At 34.9% G+C, this 23,735-nt stretch overlaps 2 protein-coding genes across 2 annotated transcripts in view; one reads left to right on the top strand and one right to left on the bottom strand.

Annotated features, from left to right (window-relative positions):
• Positions 1–23,735, top strand: part of CACNA2D3 (calcium voltage-gated channel auxiliary subunit alpha2delta 3) — a 607,379-nt gene that overhangs the window by 525,577 nt on the left and 58,067 nt on the right. The window lies entirely within an intron of this gene.
• LRTM1 (leucine rich repeat transmembrane protein 1) lies at positions 4,115–11,154 on the bottom strand. Its single transcript, XM_026676295.2, has 3 exons — positions 10,626–11,154; positions 8,650–9,246; positions 4,115–5,594 (listed from the first exon to the last, which is right to left on the bottom strand). Exons 1-3 carry the CDS (start codon positions 10,630–10,632, stop codon positions 5,161–5,163), a joined length of 1,038 nt encoding a protein of 345 aa, XP_026532080.1. The 5' UTR covers positions 10,633–11,154; the 3' UTR covers positions 4,115–5,160.

The following is a 23,735-nucleotide window of genomic DNA, read 5'->3' as shown; positions in this document are numbered from 1 at the left end:
CAGTTCCCTTAATGGGCAGAGAAAAAAATCTCAGAGGGGACTTTCCCTGGCTTCTCCTTCTGTTAAGGAAAGAGCAGGAGATTTATTTTTTTAGACATGCAAGATTCTGTTAATAGAGTTTTATCATAAAGTAGAATTGGATGCTCTGATTGTATTTCCTGTCTGATTTCCTGTCTGGAAAGGCTGACATGTATATAACATTTCAATTTGTATTTATTTATATTTTTGCATCTCATCCACCATGACTTCCAAAGCAATTATAGTAGTAAGTGAGAAAGTAGACAACTTTGTCTTGTTTTTACATATTAAGAAGCTTTCAGAGAGTGTTCTACTCAATATGATATTTGTGGTTGTCATTGATATATTCTCTCCATTCAAGTTTTGAACTCTCTCCTTGAGTTCATTTTATTTAAGCTCTTTAATAGAAAAGTCTATTCCAAATTGACAGATGCTTTTTCTGTATCTAAAAATATTACTACCAGCTACTTTAAAGAAAAAAGAAAAAAAGAAAGTATTGATGTGTCCTACTGCCTTTATTGTAAATCCTGTTCTTGTCTTTTAGCATCCTCTTTAGAATGCAACATGTTTCATCTTTATGTATGATTTTGGAAATGTATTTCCTCATTCATTCAACTAATATTGTAGTGAATGCCTTATAATCAACATTAATAAAGAACTTGGTCTGCATGACTGAAGTTTCTTTGGATAATTCAGTTATTAGAGTTACAGTATACATACTTCTTCCCCCTGTCTTTGGTATTGTTTTCGTTACTTGGATTTCATTCAATCTCCCCAGGAGTAGTTCCACCAGTTCTTCCTCTACTTTTTGGGGGAATTGTGCTGGACCTGGCATTTTTTTCAGATTTGATATTTTTTTATTGCTTCTTTGACCTCCTGAATTGTAATGGGTTTGCTTAATGTTTGCCTGTGTTCTTGAGTATTTTTTTTTATTCTATGTCTTCAATGTATGTTTTCAAACTTTCTCTGTCTATTTTATATTTAGAATAGACACTTGGTTGATCCAAAACAAGTAGAACCTGCACTTACGGGAAAACACTGAAAAGTATCTATCTATCTATCTATCTATCTATCTATCTATCTATCTATTATCTATCTATCTATATCTATCTGTTATCTATCTATCTATCTATCTATCTATCTATCATCTATCTATCTATCTATCTATCGAAATGTATAAATATACATTTCATTTGTTTGTTTGTTTTATTGAATTTATTTGCAGTTTATCTCATAATAAAACACTCTGGGCAGCTGCACATACTATATATACACACACTCTCACATAACTTTCTCCCCTCCCTTTTTGATTTGATATACCAAGAATTTTCCAAGTTTATTTGAGTTCTCAAAATAGTTTTGTTTGACCTATTTTATTTTTTAGAGTTCTTCTGTTTCGTTGGTGCAACATTGTTAACTTTGTTAAAGAGGGAAATCAGGCTTAGTGTTCTAAGTGTCTAACTTTCATAACACAGGTTATTTTTTGACATTCAAAGCATATAGCCATAGTTTGTACAAGACACAAACAACTGGCTCTGGGTGTTCATGAAAAACTGAACCTCAGCCTGAAAAGTTGTATGCAAAATTTTTCTCCTTTACTGAGCAATAATTACTATGTATTTTACAAACTAGCATAGTTGCACAGACTTTTAAGAGTATGTATGTAGATTTTAACTAACAGTGATACGCTTAGTATACCTTTCAGAAAGAACAAAAGTAACAGTATATTTTGTGACATTGAGATCTTTTAAAGAACAGGAGAGCCAATTGAGTATATTAATAGATGTTCCAGGTATCTATTTCCCTGTGAGACCATGCTGATCATCTGGTATGAGTGTCATCAAACACTTTCCTTTCACAATGGAAAATAGCATATAATTAGATAAACTGGCTTATGAGAACAACAGGTGTTTTCATTACAGTCTTAGTGACTTACAACTCTCTGCCTTGTTCTTTGAACTCAATATAGTCTGCTAAAGTACAGTGCATCAAAAATTATATCTAAAATCCCAGTGGGTGCTACATTTATTAATGAATCATTGATAAAAGATTTTGTAAAATGCCTTTTTAAAAAAAAAAAAATAGAATTGTGCAAAGTTACCTAACAATTATCTCCCCATCTCCATTCTCTTTATAATAGAAGTAAATACTGATCCTGAATTTTCTATCACAGTCTTGATTTGATTCTTGATTTTTCATCCCAAGAGACTGAAATTTTGAGGGGGGAAAAAGTCATATTTCTTCTTCCTGATGAAGCTCATGAGGAGATATTTATTTCCGTGGCTTATTAGTGATTAAATGAATCAACAACTGCACAAATGCATTTTCCAGTACAACTAATTATGAATGCTCATGGTGTCCCCAACATTGTTGTAGTTGTCTTTTGTATACAGAGCAGTGGTGGGATTCAAATTTTTTTACTACTGGTTCTGTGGGCGTGGCTTGGTGGGTGTGGCAGGGGAACGATACTGTAAAATCTCCAGTCAGAGGTGGTACATGCCGGTTCTCTGAACTACTCAAAATTTATTTATTTTATTTATTTATTTATTTTATTTTGTCAAGCGATTATAAGATAACCGGTATAAGTATAAACATAGTTATAAATACATGAAATGGACACATATAAGAAAAATAAAAATAAACAATAGGACAGGGACACTAGGCACATTGGTGTGCTTATACACGCCCCCTACAGACCTCTTAGGAAAGGGGTGAGGTCAATAGTAGACAGTCTAAGGTTAAAGTTTTTTGGGGTTTGGGATAAAAACCAGTCAGGTAGAGCATTCCAGACATTGACCACTCTGTTGCTGAAGTCGTATTTGCTGCAATCAAGTTTGGTGTGGTTTACCTTGAGTTTGTATCTATTGTGTGCTCTTGTATTGTTATGGTTGAAGCTGAAGTATTCATTGACAGGTAGGACATTGCAATATATAATTCTATGTACTGAAGGCAGCATAGTTCTAGGTTTTCTAGGTCTAGAATTTCAAGTTTGGTGGCATAAGATATTCTGTAACGAGTATAGGAGTGGAGAACTCTTCTTGTGAAATATTTCTGGACTTTCCAAACTGTATTATTATCAGATACGTAATGTGGGTTCCAGACTGATGAGCTGTATTCAAGTATTAGTCTAGCAAATGTTTTGTATGCTCTAGTTAGTACTGTGATATTACCAAAGAAAAAGCTACACAGGATTAGGTTAACAACTCTTAATGCCTTTTTGGCTATGTAATTACAGTGGGCTCTAGCACTTAGATGATTAGAGATGAGTACTCCAAGGTCCTTGACAGAGTTTGGATCATCAACAAGGTCTTGACTATTCAGCTTGTATTTTATTTTCTGATTTTTTTGCCAATATGTAAGACAGAGCATTTATTTGTTGAGATTTGAAGTTGCCATTTGTTTGACCATTCTGATACATAGTCAAGGTCTTTTTGAAGGGTAGCAGTATTGTCGGTGGTGTTGAATAGCTTTATATCATTGGCGAAGAGAACACAGTTGCTCTTAATATGATCACAGAAGTCATTTATGTAGAGTATGAAGAGAGTTGGTCCTAGAACACTGCCTTGGGGGACACTACTGTTGACAGGTACAGAATTTGATAGGACACTCCCAATTTTGACCATTTGTTGCCTGTTTGACAGGAATGCCTCTATCCTTATGCAGGTATCCAGAGATTTTTCCACTACTGTTTCTCCAGAACTGGTCAGAACCTGCTGAATACCACCTCTGATACAGAGGCATGCAAACTATCTCTCATAATGATTTATCCTGTTAGAAACTGGGAGGGAACCATCGTCTAATTGGTCCTGGGAAAGGATTGTAGTGATAATAGCACAGCTGCTTTCTTCTGCCCTAAGGTTTGTCTAGGTAGTTCCCATCCCCCCAAATTTGCATTTGGAAGTAAGAACAGTTGTGCTGGCAAATTGGCCTGAATGTTTAGCAGTAGGAAATAATTTGTGATGCTCATAGAATTCACAACTAGTTGCGACTTTCAAAGTCATTGTCTCTATTGAAGTATTAAGTATTTCATGGTGCAGCATAGTAGTGTCTTATTTGTTAATGTTAAGTCAAGTTAGGAGATTGAAATGTTAGTAAATAGTTTGCAAAATAATTTATTTATTATAGTGTACAGGCTGAATGTTTCATTTGGTAATATCCACTTAACAGTCATATGAACAAAATCTGTACTGTAATAAAATGTAATTATCATAGAGCAACAACAATGAAATAAGTTATTAATTCAAACCCCCATATAATATTTTTTTCAACTATGCATAAACTAGAATTGTAAAGGCTACCAAGATATAGTGATTAAACTAAATTTAGGATTGAAGAATTAAAAGTTTCTTGGAGGGAATAAATGAAAATGCAAATAAATAAGCCTATTTAATCCATCACATACTCTTTAGGCAAATTCCTTATGATATTTTTATTCTTGGTATCCCATCAGAGTTGTACTTGTGGTGCAGTGTATTTACAATAATCTACATTGAATTTTCCTTTCGGGATTCATTTATGGTTATTAGCATGTCTCTCTTCTAGGCTATGATTTGGGGATTAAATTAGAAGTTTGGTAGAAGACCTCAAGCAGAACCTCAAACTTATTTATGAAAGGCTTTTGAAAAGCAGTTGAATGGAACAGAGTGGATTTCATCTTTCCTTTCAATAAGATCTTTTTAGAGGTCAAGAACAAAGGTTTTAAAGACCATTCATGGGGAGGGAGAGAACATCTAATATTTCTGCCTCTATTGCTATCTACCTGTTAACTCCATTTTTACAGATTTCAAAAGATATTTTATGAAAATAGATTTATATGAAAACACTCTGGAATATGGTGGGGGGAAAAAATCAAGCCAGGGTAAATTTGCTTATTTATTTTGCTAAGCATATATGTTGCTCCAATTGTTAATAAACTTTTACAACCCTACCATATGTAAACAGGATTAAATTATACAGATGAACCAGGTAAATATAAAACATCACATATTACACTATTTCTACATTGAAACATGTTCCTGTACCAAGGAAATCAATCCTCAGGACACATTTAGACCTATTTCAATACTCTTCTTGTTTCTAGAGAAAAGAGGAACCACAAATAACCAAAGAATTTCCTTCAGGCAGTTCAGAGCCATCAGAAAGTCAAGCCAATGAATTCTCAAATGGCTCTTTTTCCTCATGGCTCCCCTTCTCCTTGCCAGGATATGAATTTTCCTGGTGATATTTTGCTGTAATTACTGCATAGGCACAGCCATATACTACGGCAGCCAACATCATGAGGCATATGATCCCACAGACAACACCAGTTATAGCCACAGTGACAACTGAATGACGCAAGTTAACCAGCTGTGGCTTTGATTTACGTTCACAGTTTATCTGGGTGTTGTTTCCTCCATTTTCACTGGGGTGGGTGTGCTTTGCAGAACCTTTATGCTTAGAATTGTGATGCCAATAGACTTGGTGACCCTGAGAAGCTGTAGGAAAGCAGGTCCCATACAACTCATAGGGAATTTTCAGCAGGTCTTTTCCCTTCTGATTTTCAGGGATGGAACAGATGATTTCATCGCTAATTCCTCCTGATGGGGAAAAAAAAAGATGTATCTTAACTCTTGATATTTCAGAAAATTTTGAAACTACTGATTGGCTAAGCTAAGATAGAAACTGCTTTTTCTCCCTGCATTAGATACTATAAGTATGTGTTGTGAAAAGGAGAAACATTTTTAAAAACAATTATTAAAAACAACTATTCAATGTATGCTTATTTTATCAACTACTTTGAAAAGGAGCCAACCATAGAAAAATTATACAGTGAAGCATTAAATTGTTTAAAATTGCAATACATTATAATTATGATCAGTCATACCATTATAATTTGTAATTTAAAAAATACTTAAACTAAAGCAATCAAAGTCCAATTCATCACATATTATAATTGGATTCATTCTTTCACACATTTACACTAACCCATGGTCAGCAATGTGGCACCCTTGAGAACATCAATGCCATAAATGGTAACAGCAGTCCACCTAATTTTTTTTATAAACCATATTCAAAATCTTGTAAGATTTCATATGATTACATAATTCCATGAGCAAAATCACAGAATCCCTTTGATATAGCTGGCCTGCATCCCTGGGCTTCCACAGGGGACATCAAAAAGTCAAGATGGTAGACACAAAATGTATCAAAATTCTGCCCTATGTATGCAAACATGCACACACATGGTAACATGCATAACACAAGTAAACAAACAATGGGGGTTTAATAGCACACATCACAACTGCCATATTTTCTTTTTTGATCCCTTCACTATGTCAACTCTACAGACAGCTAACATAGACTGTCTACTAAGTAGAAATGGTGTCTGTCAAGCAGACCATAATTCTCAAGGAGCTTTTCCTTGAAATCTTATTACCTGTGCCTCTTTCATTTTCAACTTACTGTACATTTGTAGGTCTCCTGTCTCCTTGAGAAGTTCTGGCCACAACTATCAAGTTACAGGTGGTTAATTCTTTCCTAAGTGCTAAACTCTAACTCAATATATTCACTTGGTTTTCATGTTTTCTATCCTCCGAAACTGATACTTTGAGATCTATGTCCAAAATACTTAATATGCATTCACATTTGCAGAATGGTTTCATGTTAAACTGGATGCCACATCAAAATTCGACTAGCTTCTAATCACTGAAGGATTGGAACACAATTTGATGAAGGGCGCACAAACATTTGCATACGACTGTGAAATTAATAAATGAGCATTTGAATTACCTGTGTCTCTGCCAGGGTGGTAGCTAAGTCATAGTGATTATTTTAGTGATTACTTCTTCCCACTTTAAGCTAAAGTAAAATTCTCCCTGTCATAGAAACTAATTTTACTTTAGCTTAAACTGGGAAGAAGAACTAGAGTCGGGAAGTAAAATTATAAATTTTACAGTCCATCCAAGTCCCCCCCGCCCCCCAAGTTTTTATATTGGATACCATTGATATATTTGGATGGTTAAAATATTGTTACCATCCTGGATTCCTGCTAGAAAGTATTGGAGTCAGTTTCCAAAAGGGGAATACCTGGAAATTCCAAATTTTGAATGCAGAAAATTCCTAATGAATGGATGATTAAGTGCATCTTAATTGTTATGTTTCCTAAATTTATCTCAGGGAAATAAACACTTTTAATCATGTTAACAAAATTTAATGCACTTTGCTTTCTCTAATTTTGTATCAACATAGTCAGTGAATACATGAAAAGAAACCAAAATTTTGTTTCAATGCAATTTGGAGAGAGCCTGTACAGTGTAAAGCTACCATTATAATTTGTAACAGGGTTAACACCATTTCAAATACATTGATATAGTGGTTAAAGTGTTGGCCTGGAAACCAGGAGACCTCAAGTTCTAGTCCCACCTTAGGCATGAAAGCTGGCTGAGTGATTTGGGGCCATCACTCTCTCTCACTCAGTGATTGAGCTCATTGAGTAGAGCAGTCACATAGTGTCTGGCTTAATTACCACGTCTTATTGACTGATAGTCCAGTTCAAATTGTAGTTTTAAGTCAAGAACTATCTATATTCCATACACCCACATGAGAGCTCCAGAAATTAACAACCTGCCCACCATGTCTGGGGATGACACAGGTGTTCACAGCCTTCTCAAAGCCTAAAAAGCTTTGTTCAGGTTTCTGTTGGAAGCTGCTCCAAGACAGAGAAGGCCCACTGCTTAGAATCCATCAGAGCTCCTCTCACAAAGGCAGCAGGATTATGTCTACTTTGCCAGATCTTCTGGGTCAGGGAGGAATGATCAGAGAGAGGTGGTCCTACAAGTAGCCTATGCTGTGAAGGGCTTTAAATGTAACAACCAGCATCTTCCCACAACTGGCAAGCCCACTGGGAGACAGTGTAATGTTTCATGAGCATGATGTCATGTGGCCATACAGCTCATGCCACTGCATTGTGGACCAGATGAAGCTTCCAAATACTTTTTCAAAGGCAGCCCCTTGTACAACACATTGCAATAGTCCAATCAGGAGGTGAATAAGGCATAGATTACTATGAGCAGTGCCTTGTGATCTCAAAATGGGCACAAATGACCATATATTTGTGCAAAAGCCCTCTTAGTATTTTGGAAAGGAGACTTTAGACGTTTTAAGAGGAGCATTTTTTTTTTTAAAAAAAAACTCCTATAAGATTTAAAATGTAGATTTTAACTCTCCCAACATTTGTAACAATTACAAATTCAGAGACAGGTCCTTTTTATTCTTAAGATTGCTTGGCTGGCTATATATCCCCTTCCCCCATGGCCAAAATGTGATTGAACACACAAGGAATTTGTCTCTGATGCATAAGCTCTCAGTGTACATACAAATAACAAAGTAATATAATATAATCATACTAATGATACCCAAAGGAGAAAGTGGTAGAAAAAGATGAGAAGGCTAACTTTACAACTGTAATCTGCAGATTCTATAAGGTTTTCACAGGGCAGAATGTACAGATGCTATGTAAATCAGGAAGTCAAAAGTGCCCACAACTATTAGAAAAAAACAAATTTGCATGTTTAGAACTTTCCTTGAAATACCATTAAGTGAAGCTAATGTTGCTGGACATTCAATATATGTGTTATGAAAAGAAAGACTCACCGTTATACAGAAAGGTTTCCAGCCATAATTTCAACCCAAAGACTTGGCAATTACATTGCCAGAAATTACCCTTGAAAAGAATCATTTTCAGATTTGGAAGTGATTCTAACAGAAGTCTGTCAACTTCCTGAAGATGATTATATTTCAGAGACAATAAAGTAATGTTCTCTGTCTTGTTTCCTAAAGTTCTAGGAAGCCTCGATATATTGTTTGATGATAAATCCAGTGCTCTTAGGTGGGGTAGAGAGCTAAACATCTTATTATCTACATATTCAATGAAATTGTTTGTTAGATTTAGAATCTGCAAATGCTCTAGTTCTCTGAATGTTTCAGGTAGTAAACCTGAAATAGAATTGTTTGATAAGTCCAGAATTTTGAGAGTTTGGGTGCCTCTAAAAGTCTTTTGACTGAGTTTCTGAATGCCATTGTTTGACAAAAGTAATATTTGAGTTTCAGCAGGTAAATGGGAAGGAACTTTGGCAAGGCCTTGATTTCTGCAATCCACTGTCCTTGAATTTGGATGACATAGACATTTGAGGGGACAGCTGGTCACCAGATCTACCAGTATGATAATGCTTGAAACAAAAAGCAATGAACCTAAAAATAAGAAAATAACTGTTAATGACACATTTAGTTTATTGTCACAACACTTAATTGGAGTTTTTCTAGGAATCCGGGGTTGTATATCAAAGTAGAAAGCTGAATAATCACAATATTGTTAGTTCCCAATGCCCTATTCCTAGAATATGAAATTTCTTTTAGATAAGATTAAGAATTTAAACATAATTACTTTTCGTTCTTTATCAGAAGTGTAATTAACTTTTAAGATGTTTATGTCTGGATAAAAATACATGTGAAGGAACTCAGAAGATTATAAGCAATCTTATTGATAACATATAGAAAACTAGAAAATATTCAGTGGGGAATACACAACTTTACTTTTTCTTGTAATAAAACTTCAAAATGATTGAGGAATTTTAAATTCTACTTTGCTTAGCATTGTGTAGACCTTGAAAGTCACCTTTAAGTGCTCAATAGGATCATGAAAAGCATTCAAACGAATTTAGCTTAATCATAAGAGTGCTTTCATTTTGTATACAACACCTTATTCCCTTTAGTCTTATGATATGTGGGATTATTTTGTCATCTCCATCTGTGTGTGTGTGTGTGTGTGCCTTCAAACTGATGTTTGATTTCTGGTGATGCCTGGACTAGTCTCTGCAGTTTTCTTGGAAGTTTTTCAAAAGTGGTGTATCCTTGCCTTCTTCCTAGGGATGAGTATGTGTCATTGGCTTAAGGTCACCCTCTGGCTTGGGGTCTAAGGTGGGTCTAGAACACATAGTCTCCTGGTGCCATTAATCACTACACCAGACTGGCTCAGTTCATCCCCATCTAGGGAACACAAAATAGCTTTGGTATTTTCCTGTTTTCAGAATTTCCTGTCTCTTTTTATACTTATAATAATTAAGGGCTTCAATTATCAATACGGTAAATTCTGCTGAATTTGGGAGAACATTTCACTTAGTAAACATGCAAAAGACTGAATTTGAAATCAAATCTTTAATATATCTAAGATGGGCAAGCCACTGAGTCTACATTAATACTATCAGGACCTAGCTACTTGGAAAACTATATATGCACAGCTAAATATGTCAACCTTCAAACGAAGCTTTTCACTTTCTGAAATGAACTTGTGCTCCTTCATTAAATACAATTCAAAAAGTTTCAATGGCTCAACCAAATTCAGAAATGTTTGAATGGTTCACCCAAAGATCTTTTTTAGCATTCCTGAACTCTGAAGCTGTGTGAGAAAAAGGATTCATTCTGTATCAGTAAGCCAAGGGTACAACTATTTGCTAAGGTACAAATGAAACAAGCTGCTTCAAGAGATATCATGGATTGCTAAGAAGTTAACACAGTGTTTCTTTGCTGGACAGAATCTTTCCACAATAGTACCAAATAAAGGCATGTCTTACCATTCATGGTTCTTCACTTGTCAAGTTTGCGGAAGGTTCAGTGCAATTTTTATGAGAAGCAGTAATTCTGTCTGAGTTGCTGTTGCCGTTTATACTGGTTTTGTGTATCCATTGATGCCTTAATTTATAAATTACTATTCTTACTACCACAGGACCAGTTAAGTAAATCCATATAAAAGGTTGTCTCTATTTTCCAGTCGATTACGCTCCTTTCTCCATTTCAAGTATGTTTTGCTCTGCACATAGATTTTCTCTGCCTCTTATTCAATCAAGAGGATTTACAGAGTGTCTGTCAATTTGTGCTGGACAGCTGCAGTAGAGAAATCATGACCTAATAGCCCAGCCTTTTCAATTATTTAACCTATCTCAAATCCAAGATACAGAGACAAAGTGGATTTTTAAAATCCGGAGCAGTTTATGATTTGTTGAGTAGTTATACCCACGTTGTCAGTCCTTGCAAAATAAGATGATTCTAAATTTGTGTTCCTGTCATCTTTGGTTGTGATTGGAGGCAATGGGGTGTGTAATCTCAGTATGAAGAAGCCTTCATCTTGATTACATGGTTTTGACCATGCACTTGTTGCTGTTCTGGAGCTTATACTTTTGATTTCTCTAGGGATTAGCTGTGCTGACAGGATTTCATTGCATAGAAAAAAAACATTGTGTATATGTGCATGTGCGTGCATAGCTTTCTTTCTTTTTCTTATTTGTTTTTTAAAAATATAACTTCAAGCATTCAAAATATGCTTGCCTGTTTTTGCCAAACAGGAAGGAACTTCAACTGATATATGGGTTTTCTTATGCTGCAGGTGTGGACCAATTTATTGGTGCCCCTGAAAATAAAACTATTTTTATAATCACTTTCACACAAAAACCATGAGCCACCAATTTGGACTGAGAGAGAAATGATCTCTTTCATTCTATGACCTCCTAATTAAATTCTTTTAAATCTGGTATTGTATAAAAATAGAAAATCCTGACAAATGATCCAAATAGAAACATATTCAACAGTCTTCTCCTATGGATGAGAGATTGGGATTAGGGTTTCTTGGTGCAATTTCATGCTGGATCAAAGAATGCCAACGGTTGATTGGACTCAGCAGCTCTTAGTGTGTGTCTCCCACCAAGCACTACAGTATTCCACTAAACAGATGAGAGAAATCCATTAAGCAGGCTCATGTATCACCATAGCAGATACCTGGGAACAGATCTGATGGCTTCCTGATAAATATCTCTTCTTCACCTAGTTTCATTGAATACTTCTAGTGGAAGGTCATACTAAAGATCAAGGGGTGATAACATTTTTGTGACTGGGAGCTATATGTTTTGTATTATTATTTTCTCCATTGAAGACTTCAATAGCACATATCTGATTTTCAGGACTAGGAGTTATTCTCATTTTCCAATTTTATAGAAAGGGATGGTTGGCTATATTTTATAACGACACCTCTTTTATTACTTTTCCAAACAAAGCAATCTGAAGACTTTATGTTCCTTGTGTAATCTTGGAGGTGATTGTTGGTTCCCTTTGCCAGCTTTGGCAGAAGATCTATGTATCAACAATTTATTGTCTGATAATAAGAAAAATGCTTCTGGACCTAAGGAGAACTATAAATTGAATTAGGGATGTGTAATCTATAAAAAAAAACTAGTCCATTTTGCCAAGAATACTATTTCTCTTTCAAATTATTCCAATTAAATTAGATAAAAAAATTTAATGAATTAAACAAAATTATCACAAAATTTATTTGGTCAGGGAAAAAACTGAGAATAAAATTAAGCTCATTACAAGATAATAGATGCAGAGGTTGATTTGGACTCCCTGCCTGGGAATTATACTATGAAGCGGCAGTTTTAACATGGATTAAAGAATGGGCCAATATGAGAAACAAAATAATTTTAACTCTAGAAGGGCACAATTTGGAGGCGGGGTGGCATGCCTTCATGTGGAACCCTGGAAATAAAAGTTATACACACTTTAATAGTCATATAATCAGAAGCTCACTATTGAAAGTGTGGAAAGAGATTAAACACAAACATTATATGAAGATTCCAGGGTGGGTATCCATCATGGAGGCATTGATCCACCCAATGCCTTAGAAACCGGAAGAAAAATTACCGTATAATAAGCGACCTGGCGATAAGCCCCCCAACATTTCCACTCAAAATATAGTTTGTTATATACTGCCCCTCTTCCACACGCCTTCCACTTTTGCACTTTTTTTTTTTGAGGCATTTTTTCGTGAACGATCCCATGAAGCTGAAAGGCCAGCCGGGCTCGCTGAAGTTACCGCGGCGGCTCCGCTCCAGTCCTGCCTTGGGAAGGAAGGCAAAAGGAAGAGCGCGGCGGCTGCAATGCAGCAGCGGCTCCTGGTTTTGCCTTCCTTCCCGAAACGTGGGACTGAGCCGCCAGCGTAACAACTCCTGACAGCCCCAGCCAGATACTCAGCGGAGCCCGGCGGTCGAGCCTCGTTCCTTGGGAGCTGGGAGAAGGCTGGCTGCTCCTTCGCTTCACGGGATCTCGTTTCCACGGTGCGCAAAGTGCCTCAGCCTATGAGCAGCCGCAGTGCTTCCCAATTACTATTTGCCGGCGTATAAGACGACCCGGCATATAAGACGACCCCCCCAATTGGAGGCATCTTTTTCAGGGCAAAAAGTCGTCTTATACGCCGGCAAATACGGTAGATATTATGATGTATTAAACTCCCAAGGAGGATTAAAGGTGAACCAAGAATTTATAGAGCAAGGGATGAAAATAGAGTGGTGGCCATATTTACAACTCAAGACAAGATATAAAAAAGACATGGAAGAATTTGGAATTGAGGTAAAACTGAACCAATTAAATAAAATATTGGAGGGAATGGATGAAAAATTAATTTCTAAAATATATAATTACTTGTTAGAATTCAAAATGGTGGAAGAAATAGTTAAAGGCCCAATGATTGCATGGGCAAGGAATGTAGGGCACAACATTAATTTGGAAGACTGGGAAAAAGTTTGGAATCAAAATTATAAAATAACAAAATTGGCTGTCTATAAAGAAAATCAATATAAAATGTGTTACTGGTGGTATCCTCAAGGTTAGTGAACATGTACCCAAACTTAAGGCTGATTTGCTGGAAATGTAAGCAAATGAGGGGTACCTTTTTCCACACTTGGTGGCTCTGCCCAAAAAGTAAAAAATACTGGAAAAAAATTAGATTGTGGATTAAAGAAATCACAGGTATCCAAATAGAATTTAAGGCCAAAATATTTTTGCTGAGAATGTTAAAAGGGGATTATGCAAAAGAAACTAAATATTTAATTCTCCATATAATCACGGCGGCAAGAATTGCATTGGCACAATGTTGGAAGGGTGACCAAATGCCAACAAATAATTTGATTATTCAGAAAGTTCTTGACTGTGCTGAAATGGACCTACTTACACAAAAACTTAGGGATAAGGAAGACTCAAGATATACTACAGCTTGGGAAAAATGGTACAAGTGGATTAAGGAGAAAAAAACCAGGGAATTAAAAGATAAGGATTTGAAGAATGCAGTGGTTAGATTAAGAACATTTATCAAAAATAGGAAATGAATAGTAGTAAAATTGTTTTCAATAAAAGATCACACTGTCTTAGTTGATTAGAAACATATATGTTTTTTATGTTTATTTGTTATGTATCTGTATATTGATTTCATTTGCAATGAAATTTTGTATTCTATGTAATGTACATAGTGTTCTTTTTAATCTTTAATAAAGTTTATTTTTAATTTAAAAAAAACCTAGTCCATTTGTGTGTAATAAGTTTTTACAGATTATTCCATCTCATTCCAATTTTGAGCAAAATACAGAAAAGGACCAGTTTTTCAATACATATTGTCAGATTTTTAAAAATGATATTTTTATTCCTATTCAACTACCCACTATATGTTTTTCTACACAGTCTTTAGTAATACAGTCAATTTTTTATAAATACAATTTGTTTTATTCGATGCAAGTTAGCCTCTTATACACAGCTCTTTTTAAATTTATACCGATATTTATTTCTACTTACAGTGTTTAAAAACATGAACTTTAATAGCTGAGAATGATTATTGGCCATAGTTGCCATAGCAGAACCTGGAATGTGGTTTTTCAAGAGTAAAATAAATCAAGATTTAAATGTGTTTTAATTGCTCTAAGATTATGGGTTATGGGTTATGTTCCCTCTAAAATTGAAATACCAAACTTATCAGAAAGTAGAAATTAATATATAGTAATTATTATATCGAACTATACTGAACTAAGGGGACATGGTGGCTCAGTGGATAAGACGGTGAGCTTGTTATCAGAAAGGTCAGTAGTTCAATTGTTCGAATACCTAGAACTGCGTAACGGAGTGAGCTCCCATTACTTGTCCCAACTTCTGCCAACCTAGCAATTCGAAATCATGTAAAAATGCAAGTAGAAAAATAGGGCCCACTTTGGTGGGAAGGTAACAGCGTTCTGTGCATCTTTGGCATTTTTCTACATTTCATTATGATGCACACATGTTCATTATATATGTTCATACGTGCTTTCTAGTGGCCCAGCCATAGGAAAACACAACAGCTAGCCATAATACCATGCATTATATTTGGCTAGTTTGCTAATGTTTGTTTACAAATGGTGGATTCGATTTCTTCAGAAAAAGATTTTTCTCATGGTTTTCTACTGCAGTTCTTCCTTTTCCAAAAGTTACTGGGACCTGCATCCCAAGGAGATAAATTTTTTGTTGTGTTGTAGCTAATTTTGGTTGATGAAAACTAATTTGAACAAAGATGTGACATTGCACTGAGTGGCTACCCTTTTCCTTTCCCCTGTTTGTGCTGCTATTTCAGCATTGCTTAGTTTCAGCTCATAATGATCTTGATGACTGATATATTGCAAAGACAGAAGACTGGCTAAAACTCTTGTATAAAGGCATCCTGTGAATTTAGATTGGTTATGTGGTTCTTTAGGACTGCTTGAAAACCCCAAATGGGTATACACTTCAAGGTCATGAACAAATTGCTGACGTTGGCGTTCTCTGATTTCTAGTCCTGTTGGTTGGAGCTTTCTCAAATAAGTACACATAATAAGTGGTTATCAGCTCATAAAACTCAAGCATGAGAGTTTCAGCAGAATTTTCTGTAAATGCTTTGGCAGTGATAACAATAATGAGGTCTCTTTACCATTTAAGGTGATATTTTATGACAAATAGTAGAAATAAATCCACAAATATTGAAGGGAATAAAGCAGTTATTAATAATTTATCAACAACAGATAGTAGAACAATCGAAATACAGAGAATATTAATATAAAGAGAGGGATTTCAGATCCAAAATGAGAAGTAGGAAGACTTAATCAAGTTTTGGAATAATTGCTCACTTCTGTTCAGGACACAGCTGTCATTTTATACAGAGCTTAGAAGATGATGAAAGAAGATACAAGGAAAGCCACTCAATAAGAAGAAAGAATTTGAATTTTCCACATCCTTTGACACATGAAGAAGAGATGAATACTTATTGACATGCACCCAACTGACTACAGAACATGCCTTTGCAAATCACTGCTCTATCAAATTTTTGGCAGTATTGCGGTTAATGAGACTTGAAGTGTAGGCCTAAGTCTAAAAGTGCGGGCTGAAATACTTCTATATTTTTGAAAAGCCATGAAGGAGATCTGAGACTTTGCTACATTGTATGAATTCTTACAAGTAAAATTCTTCACATTCATGACTTAGGCAGTGCCTTTGTTTCACGATGACTGACATCAAGCTGTACCCAGTGATTCCTGACCTTGTGGAATGGTAATATAGAAATTATTGCTTCCTGCTGTGGCATTTATGGTTTTTCTCAGCTCATAATTCTCTATGGACTTCAGTAAATATTTCCTTTGGCTCACATATTGGATTAGTTGACACATTATTTTTATAACCATTGTCTTTAAAAGGAGGCTTGCTAGCCAGGTGCTGTTTTCAAGATGGTGCAGTTCTTATGTGTGTCAGAGGATAGAATCTGTAAAGCGTGCCTCCCGACTGCCTCTTATAGTTAGGTAATCCTCAACAGCTACAATTGTGTTATTTTTAGCATTAACAAATTGAGAAGATGTTCACAGGGAAAGGTCACTGAAAAGTTAAGCACGGTGTGAGGTTCATTTCCAACAACAACATGGGCCTTGTTTAATATGCTTCATGATGTGGTAGAAGAAATTTTTATCCTTCAGAGCTTTTCATTTCTTTCTTAGTCAAACATTCATGCTCGGTCTATCTTTTGGCAACATATGATTTGAATCGTCAAGTTAGTGTTCTGGCATGTGTGGCTATTTTCACATTCCTCTTGAGGGATTTGGCAAGAAGATTCTCCTCTACTTTGTACTTTCCCTTTTTTCCCCTCCCTCCCTTCCTCCCTGTCTATTAAAAATAAACAAAGGGTAAGAAGACAGGCATCAACGGGAACAAATGGATAAATCCCTTTGAAAGTGCCAAAGTAGCCTGACACATGCGAAGGACCTGCTATGGTTGATTATGCAATAAAGATTACTTTGAGAGCCATCTGTATATTCATACCTTACTCCTAATAAAAGACAGCTAGTTTGGTGCAGTGTTTAGGCTGCAGGCTGGTATTCTGTGAATTTTAGTTTCCCCTTCCCCACTTAGGCATAAAGCCACCTGGATGACTTGGGCCAATCACTCTCTCTCAGCCCTAGGAAGGAGGTAAGGGCAAGCCATTTCCAAAAACCTGCAGTCAACATTGATTCAAAGGCACAAACAAAACATAATAAAATAATGTATGATTATGCAATAAAATATTATGAAATATCTCAAGATAAATGTCAGCACTTTTTAATTTTTATGATCTAGCTGTCAATCCTAAAATGCTTAAAGATAAGACTCAGCTTTTTTCGGATGTTAGAAAGATAGAGTTAAAATTGAGAAGCTTTCTGTATATCCATATATATAATTGAGCTTTTCTGTAATTGAGCTTTTCAAACCGATTTAAAACTTTGGTGATCAGTCTTCTTAATTTCTCTTGGTATCTTGCAGATTCCATGTGGAAGTATAGCTAGTTTGCAAAAAAAAATATTTTTTTAAAAAAGAATACTGCTGAGTGAAGTAAGGGAATTGATGTTTTGTGACAAAACACTGACTAAATTCAGATATAAAGACAATCCAAGATATTTAACAATAATATTTGCAAGAGAAATCAAAATTGGCTAATTCGCATTTTCTTTCCAAGAAAAGCTGGTTGGACTAAGAAAGTAATGTGGTACTGTTGGCAGATAGCTTTTAATATATCTTTCACTTCTTCTTCATTTCAAATTGCTTCTCCAAATTACATTTTTATTTGCTGGTTTCCATACACAGCTTGAGGTTTGGAAACTAATAGCAGAAAGGAATTTTTGTGAATGAGTTGAAATTGAGTAACAGCAGGCAGAAAAAGGGTTAAGCCCAGTTCATTAAAAGCATCTAAGTGGCTTTTTCTAGAAACAATAGTTAGATTTATAGAGCTGTAAAGCATCTTTTTCTCATAGATTTTGACCTGAATTTTTGTCTTGCTATTCTAGTATAGGTAATTTTCAGTAAATGCTTAGTTATATATGGGTGTGTAACATGTCAGTTTCTTTTGCCTGCTGGCTGAGGTTGAAGATAGTGATTTGTAAAGGGGAAAAAAAAACATTGCTGCCAGAGGGTTCACAGGATGTCGTATTATATTATATTGAACCTGGATCAAAACTTTGATTCTTGTCTCTGACATTGTCTCAGATTTCCTCAATGGCTGCTGATACATAAAAGAATATCTTCGTCCCTTCAAAAGTTAGCTACTAGGAGGAAAATTAGGTCCGGGGTCATTTGATCTTTCAAATGATTCTATGGTGGATGTACCATGGTTTAATGCACCTTATCTTTTGCTTACATTTTGAATTCCATCAGAGAATCAGCTTGATTTTATTTACTTTTTAATGTAAGCATCAGTCTTGCAAAAAGTAATTTATTGGCATGATCTTTATGAAATGTAGGCTTCACTGTAGGACAAGAAGAGACAGAAGTCTTTTAAGGTGGAGAATAAAATGTTTTGGCAACCTGGTTCAGGTCTAGGAATTGCTTTGTGCACTCCATCTATCCTGTGAAATAGTATTTTAGTTTGCGGAAAGGGGGCCTTATGAGTCTAGTGCTATTCTAGGGATCTAAGAAGGCTGGTTAAGCTTACATTTAATTGCAAGTTAAATAAAGAAGTAGCCAAGAGTCTTTAAATCAAATTTCATGTGTCTGCCTGTTTCATGATGGCAGCCACATAGGCTTCAGTCAATCAATTCCCAGCTTGCATAGAGCGCTGTGTGCAATGTACATCTTTGTAGATATGGAAAAATGCTGGGGAGATAAGCATGATTAAAGTTAATTAGTAAGTTCATATAGTTGTTACTGTAAATGGAAACAGATGAAACTTGACATAAAAGTAATAGCAACAAAAGGCATCAAGAAAAAGGAGAATTAGAAAAACATGTCTGAGATTAAATATAGGATTTACATGTTGTTTATTTAGATCATTTCTGGTCTCTTCTTAAAAGCTATACATTTAACTTAATTTCATTTTTAGACATGATAGATCACCCAATTTACATCAAAGGAGACTCCAGCTTTGACTTTTCATTATTCAAGTTTGTTTGTTTGTTTGTTTTTCAGCTTAGAGGCTACCAGGGTATTCTCTAACTTATAGTGCTTCCTACATGTATTTATCTATTTTGATAAATATTAGGATATGATTATGAAGTTATTTACCCTATATATTATTTTTATTACACTGTGAAAATAATGACTTGTTTTGAAGTGTTTCACATTAAAAACTATCATTTTATTAGAGACCCTCAACAATCATGTTAATTTGAATAAGAAATAGACAGAATAGAGCACTGATACAAAGCAGGAAAGTGAAATGTAGGGTTGAGATTACCTTGAGAAAGAAAACTTTGACAAGAAGTAAAAGAAAGTATGTAGGGTATTTAGATTACTTTAATATAAAAGAGAGGGATAGTATAGTAAGTTTTCAGGAAATGTTCTTCAGTGTGTAAATGAATACCACTAAGATGACTTTTCAGGTTTTCTTGAAATTTTCTTCTTCTTCTTAATTCATTCTTTAATTTTCCAAAACAGCGTGTTATCTTTTTACTACTGTATCTCCTTGAAGGCTACCATTGCAATATTTGTTCCTTTTTCTCTAGCAAGTGGGTTCTAAATGGCTGTTTGGCAAATGTATTCCTTTTTTTGCAAGTGGGCAGTTTCTATAGTAGAGCTATATAACATGTGGTCAATGAGAACAATTAATAAGTGGAATGGCTTACCATGAGAAGTTATGGGTGTTCCATCACTGTAGGTTTTCAAGATGGGACTGGACAACCTATTTGCTTGGCTGGACCTCCAAAGTTCTTTTCTGTGTTCTGTCTCTTTTTTATTGCTCTCTGTTCTATGGTTCATTGAATATGGTGAAACTATGGTTCCCATTGATCTGGTTAGTACAATCATTGGCAAAATATAATCAGACTTGCTATCCAGAATCCTCTGGAAAATAATCTCATCTATACTTATTTAACATATATAACTGAGTCCACTACATAGTAATTGGCTTTAGCAATCTTTAATGGTTTAATCAATAGCATATATAAATTTGATAACCAGATAGAAAATGAAATATCTGTATTACTACTTTATGTGGCATTTCCTAGGACATTAATGTATGAATCTGTTGAACATTTCTGTGTGATACTGTTCAATGTTAATGATATGTTGGATATCTCTGCTTGCTGATGATTGGTTGTTTCTGGAGATAACTATATGTGTGTATATCTATATCATTTATATCTATCATCTATCTATCTATCTATCTATCTATCTATCTATCTATCTATCTATCTATCCATCCATCCATCCATCCATCCATCCATCCATCCATCCATCCATCCATCCATCTCCATCTATCTATCTATCTATCTATCTATCTATCTATCTATCTATCTATCTATTTGTCTATCTATCTAATTTATCATCTATCATACTTTTCTTTTTAAATTCTTGCCAAAGGGAAAGCTCTCCTTTTTATCAACTGGTGTAGTAAGCAACTGTGTATTTTTTAGATCTACTATAATATCATACAAAGCAAGCAGATTTCTTTAGAGTATATGAACCTTTTTTTAAAAAAAAATAATCTCTTTTCTACCCACATATGAAGAAGGAGAGGGAAGCAAGGTATGTGTAAGTGAACCCTTGTTATTCACCACATGTACCACAGTTGTGCTGTTGTCAGAAGTATTAAATCTTTGGAACACTCAGTTGAAGAGAAATTATACTGATTTTACTGCTGGATATTTCCAACATTGACCATGCTGTTTTGTTTTTTAATAAAATCCATGACAAACCTACATGCTATTTATGAAAATGGCAGCGTGCTATTAAATAGGCTGTTCTTTAAGCATAAGCATGTCTATAGTGTTACATCAGTGAAAATGTCAGATGTGGCTAGTCGCATCCTAGTATGTTTGGATTAATATTTTTTTAAAAAAATGTTTCGCGTTGTTTGACTTTTGATGAAAAGCCTTCTATGGCATTTGCAGCTTTTAGGTCATTGAAATAGTATTTTATTTTGACTATTGCTTTAACTTTTCAAGAGCTGTTCTGTGATTTAATACCACCTGTTGATTGTTTTAGATTACATACTTTGAGAAGGCTGAAGTCTTAAAAGAGGTCTGAGAGTTATGTCAAAGACTAACACATAATAAATATACCTTAGAGTTTGTGCCAGGTAGAAGAGAATATCCAGGCTACAGTGTGAGTTGCAAAGAATCTGATTTTGTTTGGGTGTGTTTTTTGCTTGCTCATTTTGTTAATTTTGAAAGACAAGTGCTGATGTTACTTGCCCTTGGGGTGAGGATGATGCGTAGGGTTCTGCTCAAATGTTACTTTTAACTGAATCCTGTAGCATTTCCCCATATCAATCAATGGAGATTTTTCCTGGTCCAGTTAAAAGGCTACTCTCTAACCTCCTCAGAAAAATCTCTTACATTTTTTAATTCTTCTTAAATGGATTCTTTATTTTGCTTGAACATTAATGGTAATAAATCAATTTTTAGTGAAAAAGGGAAGTTTTATTTGTTTGAAAAAAAAATCCTGCTATAGATTAAAATATTCACATGATTTATGGATGCCTAAGAATAGCAAGATTTTTCTGCTATCTAATCTTGTTCATGATTTCAAGGATAATGAATTATATTTGATTCTATTACAAACATCATGGTCAGGACTCCTCTGTAATAGAACATTAAACCCTAAGGTTGTTTGCATTTAAGAAGTGCCTTGGGTTGCTGTATATGTTGGGCTACTGCCTTATTTTATTATGCATGCTTCAGTTTTTTTGTATTGTTCGTTGATTATGATATATTAACTGGTTAACATTCTGGGATCTATTGGAAGAACAGAGATATATGGTCATTTTAATAATATTAGAAATAAGAAATAGTATTGAAATGTATCTACTTTAAATATCTACAGTACTGAAACAATCTACATTTGGCTACATAGACACAGAAGAGAGATTCATGCATCACATTAAGCCAAAAACAAGCGAACCAAATTATGGTTTAGGGGTTTATATAAGCCAGCCCTAAAAGTTGCCGAAGATCTTAGTAAAAAAGTTCCTTCACAAACTTTACAGAGCATTTGATATATCCATTAAAATAAGTGTTGCAGCTTGTGAAAATAACATGCATTTCCAAGTATTCCATGTAATTCATTTATAAAATATATTTATAAAAGTAACTTTTATCTCATAATTGTTGACGATAATAACCATTTAGCAGTGTTTTTTTTAAATTTCTGAAAGAAAGCTAGATTAAAATTTAGGTATTCCCTCTTTGTTTTGTGTGTGTGTGTGTGTGTGTGTGTGTGTGTGTGTGTAAATTAATCCCTTACATTGGACAGGTATTTTCTAATGAGTTTAATCAGATCTCCCTCAACTGTATCCATAATTTCTGTGGAAGTGAATCCCAGAATAGCTGTTCTTAAAGAACATTTTATAGACATTAGTGAAGCCTTTAAAGCAAAATATTCAATTATTTAAATATTTATAGCATAACTTAATTACCTAACTTGTATGTATGTATGTATGTATGTATGTATGTATGTATGTATGTATGTATTTGAATTTATTAGTTACTCAGCTCCAATGGTCTATCTTGAAAGGTTCTGCTCTATACTTACATGATATGTTATAGTTTGCAGAGGTAATAGTAGTGGGAACCTCTGATAATTTACTCCTTCTAGCCTTCAAAAATATGTAGAAGGGGAGTTCCTAGGTTGTTCTATCCTGGATGCTTCAGTCAATCAACTCCTTTCATTTTCTGGTGCAAAATCCAATGTATAAGAGTAGTGAGACATAGAAGTGTGTGTGTGTTTTGGGGGGGAGGGGTAATTGGGTTACAAGTGACTATGTATGTCAGATTCCTGATTTTTGAAGTGAATACATCTTCTATGCCACACATCTATATTTCAGCAGATTGCCTATGCCTCTGTCTGTGGACCACCCTGGTTCCATATTGGCTTTTCCTATGGGTAGGCATTTTAAGAACTCCAGATGCAGCATGCCTGCAAAAATTATACTAAAGAAAGATGGGTTTTGTCAATTAGTAAAGGAGATTACAGTATTGTTGTAAGAGTAGTAAGTGCAGGCTTTGTTAGATAAGAAATGGCAGTGCTGATGGTTCCTGTTCTTTGGTGATTAAAAGGGATGAAAGTGGGGATTATTTTGTGAAGGTCTGTTGGAATAAAAGCATTGCTGTAAATGTTTCTTTTCCTGGTAAGGCTGTTAGGAAATAGTGGCCCCAGTTAATATCCCTTAAACAAAACAATCTACCATCAAATGTATTCAGTGTATTAAACAGTCAGGCCATTGTCCCTATACTTTAAGAAGGTAGGAATAGAGAAACACTGTTGAAATGTTGATTTGATCATTTTATTGCCACAGCCAATAAGCACAATCTGAGATAGCTCCATTTCAAAAGCCAACAATTAGAACTCAAGAATAAGATTTTACTACATTATTATGTAGTTTTTCTGCTCTGCTGTGTCTTAAAATCCAG

This window comes from Notechis scutatus, chromosome 2 (assembly GCF_049901735.1).
Source record: "Notechis scutatus isolate UNSWTSFEM ecotype Mainland chromosome 2, rNotScu1.2, whole genome shotgun sequence".
NCBI lineage: Eukaryota > Metazoa > Chordata > Lepidosauria > Squamata > Elapidae > Notechis > Notechis scutatus.
This window is presented reverse-complemented; position numbering and strand designations above follow the sequence as displayed.

Bases quoted from the DNA above. Each gene is read 5' to 3' on its own strand.
- LRTM1 (XM_026676295.2), bottom strand. The intron at 5,595-8,649 runs GTGAGTCTTTCT...TTTCCCCATCAG, and splicing joins GGAAACCTTTCTGTATAACG to GAGGAATTAGCGATGAAATC.